Source organism: Apis dorsata, unplaced genomic scaffold, assembly GCF_000469605.1.
Source record: "Apis dorsata unplaced genomic scaffold, Apis dorsata 1.3 scaffold_80, whole genome shotgun sequence".
Taxonomy (NCBI): domain Eukaryota; kingdom Metazoa; phylum Arthropoda; class Insecta; order Hymenoptera; family Apidae; genus Apis; species Apis dorsata.
This window is the reverse complement of record NW_006263378.1, coordinates 35,634-41,313: the sequence shown is the minus strand read 5'-3', so window position 1 is coordinate 41,313 and position 5,680 is coordinate 35,634. Positions and strand designations below refer to the sequence as shown.

General features: G+C 29.3%; 1 protein-coding gene across 1 annotated transcript in view; it reads right to left on the bottom strand.

The window, feature by feature from the left end:
- LOC102674600 (DNA-directed RNA polymerase II subunit RPB1) overlaps positions 1 to 5,680 on the bottom strand; it is an 8,978-nt gene that overhangs the window by 2,047 nt on the left and 1,251 nt on the right. Inside the window, exons 2-7 of the mRNA XM_006610840.2 lie at positions 5,319 to 5,588; positions 2,572 to 5,233; positions 2,271 to 2,476; positions 922 to 1,581; positions 272 to 660; positions 84 to 202 (exon numbers count right to left, since the gene is read on the bottom strand). Coding sequence (XP_006610903.1) covers positions 84 to 202; positions 272 to 660; positions 922 to 1,581; positions 2,271 to 2,476; positions 2,572 to 5,233; positions 5,319 to 5,588 — 4,306 coding nt within the window. The remainder of the gene's footprint in view (positions 1 to 83; positions 203 to 271; positions 661 to 921; positions 1,582 to 2,270; positions 2,477 to 2,571; positions 5,234 to 5,318; positions 5,589 to 5,680) is intronic.

Below are 5,680 nucleotides of genomic sequence, written 5' to 3'. Positions count from 1 at the left end.
ATAATAATAATGATAATAATAATAATAATAATAATAATAATAATAATAATAATAATAATAATACTGATTAAAATTAGCAATACCTGTTCCTATACGTGGAAGTTGTCCCATGATAATATTTTCTGATACTCCTCTCATTGGATCTACTTCTGCATGAGACGCAGCATCCAATAGAACATCTACTGTTTCTTCGAAGGAACATCTGAGAAATAAAACATAAATTATAAAAATTACATGAAACGATTTTATAATTAATTTTTTTATAATTTACCTCATAAGAGCACCAGTATCTTGTCTATTAATTCCATGACGAGTTATAGCCATTAAATGTCCTTTAGCAGTCATTACGTCACAAAGCAAAGCAAGGTGACGATAGTTTACGTAAAGACCGTAAAATTGCAACACAGCGTTCATTTCTTTTTCTACTGATTTTCTCACAGCCTCTATACCTAATACTTGAAATATCTCACAAATATCATTGCTAAATGTTCTAACTGGATCAACATCTCTTTCACTCAATACTTTCATCAAACTTGTACCATCCGTTTCTAATAACCATTCTGCTATTGCTTTAAATTCACCAGTTTCTGTGATAACTATACGTTTCTTAGCATCAGTTTGAGGTAAATGCATGTACACTTTTCCAATTGCTTCAATGCCCTATGTATAAAGAAAATAATTATAATTATTTTATTATAATTATATTTTTTATAATTATAATATAATTTAATATAATTATAACATAATTTAATATAATTATAACATAATTTAATATAATTATAATATTTTATTATAATTATATTATTTTATTATAATTATAATTAAATTAATTATTTATTTATTAATTAAATAAAAATTAAAATAATAAATTAAGTTAAAAATTATAAATTATTGAAATTATAAAGATTATTATGAACACACTTGTAATGTCATGTCACTAAGCATATTTGCTTCAATACATCGAAGAAACATATCATCCTCCATTTTATCAACAGTTTCTTCCTCGCTATCTTGAAATTTGTTATCATCGCTATTCATTATTCTAATTCGAAGAACTAATTTTTCGGCATTATCATCATTAAATATACAGTTTAAATCGTCACCGAAGCCAGCATTGATCTTTTCCGCAATTTGTTCCATAGTTAATTTCTTATCGGTCATCCTCTTGCGATCTAATTCAATTCGAAGTAACCATGGTGATATTTTATTTGGATCAAAATCAGGCATTTCATAGTAAACGTTTACAAATTCTTGATCTTCTGCGATTACGGTATTTTGTGGATCTGGATCATAATAAATCGCAGTGTTTGCTGTAACTTTTCTTAATGTAGTATGTTCTAATCGGCAAAGTACATTTTTTGCTTTTTCAGCATCTCTTGCTGCAGCTCCCGTCAAAAATACAGTCAACGATGGAGCCTTTGGTTTCTTACTGATATTTATAATTTCTTTTAATCTTGGCACACCAAGAGTTACATTTTTTGATGATACACCAGCAAAGTGAAAAGTATTAAGTGTCATTTGAGTTGCAGGTTCACCAAGTGATTGTGCGGCTAAAGCACCTACCATTTCTCCAGGTGATACCTAAGTAAAATGAAAAAATTGAGTTTAAACATAGAATTTAATTTTTAAGTCTATTTTCATATAAATATATAATTATAATTATATATGCATAATTTATTTTATTATATATTATTATGTATATACATATTTATGGATATGATATTCATGATTTTCAATATGATGTTCAAATACTTATTTAAAGATTTATTATATATCAAAAGATTAAAGATTCTGAAATAACATATACTAATCTTGCCATAATAGCTGCTAAATTATATCATTAATGACAATAATTAGATATTAAAATTATTCAAATTGATATCAAACCTCAAAAAAAATTTTAATTAATATATAAATGAATACATTTAATGAAAAGAATTGAATCTAATAATCATATATTATTATATATTTATTAATATCTAATATAAGAAAAAAAATCGAAAATAACGAAAATATTATGTGTATATATAGTATATTTAAAATATCAATAAGAAATATTAATTAAAATATTAATATTTGAATTGCAAATATATCGATTCTATCCGAAATATATAGATTTATAAAGTTTTAGAATAAATATAATTTATGATTTAATTTTAATATTCAAAAAAATCATGCAATGCCATGATATTTTATTAGAAATTGATATTGTTTGAAAAATATAATTGATTTATCACTATTTATATATATATAATTCATTTTCTACAAACCTGTGCTTGTTGGAATCTAGTTTCAATTTCTCCAATAAGCCATTCAAAAGCTTCACTGGATAATCTAAATTCTTCAGAAACACATTTTGTACATAAAGTAGATCTTACTAAACATTGGAATAATAATGTAGCATTTTCATTAGCTTGTTTGCTAAGTCTATCATCACCAGCTACAATAATGCATTTATCCAAAAGATCTTTCACACCTAGAAATAAAAACATTTTAATTTTAAAGTAATTATAAAATTATTTAATATAGAATGCAACATAATCATGATAAAATTATCAGATTATGTCATACCTTGTATGACTTTCATAGGACTAAGATCGGTAGGTGCACGCTTATTTATATGAAAAATCTTTTGTACATTCCAAATCATTCTTTGCAAATTACAAGGCAATACTACTTTAGATTCTCCGCTAGGGAAAATTTCTCGAAGTACAGCACGATCTTTGTTTAACTGTTCCCATTCTCTTTCTAATTCAGATATTACTTCACCAGATCCCATCATTTCTCTAACGATATCTTCATTGAAAATACGACGAAGATATCTTTCATTAGTTGGATCAAATTTGAATTTTTTCTCAAATGCTTTATTGCTCAATTTAATAGTAGGTAGATTCTGAAATTCAACAGTTTCACCGCATAAACCATCTTCACCATAACGTAATTGAATAAGTTGTCCCACAGAATTTCTAACTGTTCCATCATAATGCACCATTACAGATTCCATAGCTTTTATTAAACGACGTTGAATGTAACCAGTTTCTGCAGTTTTTACAGCAGTATCGATAAGACCTTCACGACCACCCATAGCATGAAAATAAAATTCAGATGGAGTCAAACCAGCAAGATACGAATTTTCGACGAATCCTCTGGATTCAGGACCATAATCATCCTTAATAAAATGTGGCAACGTTCGTTTACGAAAACCAAATGGAATACGTTTACCTTCTACATTTTGTTGACCAACACAAGCAATAACTTGAGAAATATTAATATTAGATCCTTTTGATCCTGATACTACCATAGCCTTTAAATTATTGTATTCTGTCAGAGATTTTTTGGCAGAACCACCAGTTTTGTCACGAGCATCATTCAGAATTCTGTTTACTTGGTTTTCAAAAGTCTGTCTTAAGGTATTACCTGGTGTAGGTTCTAATTCCATATTGTGTGCTTTTTGAATAACTTCTATCACATCTTCTTTGGCTTTCTTGATGGCTTTCTGGATTTCCAAATAAGTCTGTGGATCAGCAATAGTATCTCCAATACCAATTGAATGACCTTCCAAAAGTAACCAATTGTTAATTACAGTTTGAATATTTCCATAAAATCGTCCACAGACTTCGTGTCCCAATTCTAACATACAAATGTGAAGTAATGACCCAGCAGATGTACCTAAAGTTTTTTTACAAAGTATACCCATAACAAGTTCTCCATGTTCTACCATGACTTTGGTATCACCAGGAGAAATCCATTTGTATGGTCCATCATCTTCTTCATCTGGATGTGTGCTATGAGTTCTTATCATATTTACATTGCCTGGTATAATCAAGGAAAAAATTTGTTTACCAGTCCATAGAGGTTTTGGTTTTAGTATGCAAGGTTGAGGCATTTTGCCATCCCAACTAGGTAAAAACATAAGAATATTCATCATTTGTTCTTTTTCAATAAAAACATCTCTTTTAGTCATTTTTCTTACAGCAGTAAGTGTATCTTGTACAATACCCATAACTGGTTTATTAGCTTGTGGCGTAATAATTTGACGCGGTGTTACATGAATATTTTCTACTTCTGCACGAGTCTCCATTGATTGTGGGGCATGTAAATTCATTTCATCACCATCGAAATCGGCATTATATGGTGATGTACAACTAAGATTCATACGAAATGTACTCCATGGTAAGACTTTCACCCTATGACCCATCATACTCATTTTATGTAATGTCGGTTGTCGATTGAAAATTACTAAATCGCCATCTCGGATATGACGTTCCACTCTATAACCACATTGCAAATGAAGATCGGATGGTTTTGGATGAAATCTCAAATCAATTCTTTCTCCATTATCTCGAACAATGTATTTAGCTCCTGGATATTGCGAATTTCCACGTCTAACAAGTTCTTGCATTTTGTCAATATTAAAAGGCGTTACAATTTCAGGAAATGTTAAATTTTGAGCAATGCTTCTAGGTACGCCCACTTGATCAATCCGTAAATTAGGATCAGGAGTAATAACAGTACGAGCAGAGAAATCAACACGTTTACCCATCAAATTTCCTCGTATTCTGCCTTCCTTTCCTTTTAATCTTGCTTTTATAGCTTTTAGAGGTTTACCTGATTTTTGCATAGCTCTTGGCATACCAGGCATATCGTTATCAACTAATGTTGCTACATGAAATTGTAACATTTTTATATTTTCTGATATCACATGAGCTGCTGCGCCAGCTTGTTCATTTCTAATTAATTCATTATTTGCTTTTATAATATCAGCAAGTTTGTGTGTTAAATCATCTTGATTTTTAGCAGAACCATACATAATAACTGCTGGTCTAACTGATAAAGGTGGAACAGGTAAAACAGTTACTACCATCCAATCTGGTCGTGCAAATTTCGGATCCATACCAAGAATAAATGATTCTTCATCTGTAATATGCTTTAAAATCTCCCAAGCTCTTTCTGCTGTAAGTGCCATTTTTTTTTCTTGTGAATCTTCATTTACATGTGTCCATTCAGCAGTAACATCTAAACCAGATCTCCGAAGATTTGGTTGATATCTACCACATCCACCATGTCCAGGTTTTCTTTCTATAGATTGTTGTTCCTGATTTTCTTTATTAATATCCATTTCATCACCACCCTCACAAATGTTTTTACTTTTACATAAATCATAAACAAATGTAAGACGTTTTCGTGGTTGACCTTTAGTTTTCATAACAATTTCTTTAATTTTTGGATTATGCTGTAAGTAAGAAAATACAAATTTAGTTTTAGCTATAAATAATAATAAATATAAACAAAATTTTAATTATGCATAATCTACTTACTGGACTAACAAGAAGTTTTGAACAATAAAAACATACACATCTTAAGATTTTTATTGTTTTTGTTATAAAACCAACATGAAAAACTGGCTTTGCCAAATCTATATGACCAAAATGTCCTGGACATTCTGTCATATTACCCGCACATGTTTGACATCTAGAATTTCTATCAATGACACCTTGTCTTGGATCCATAAGTCCACCAAGTTTTGGGCGACCACCTTCCATAGTTTCTGGAAAACGAATACCGCCATCTGTGACGGACATCCGACGCTATATAAAACATTAAACAAAATTATATATATCTATATCTATGTATGATTGAAAATTTACAATATATATTAAGCAAAAAAAAATTTTAAATA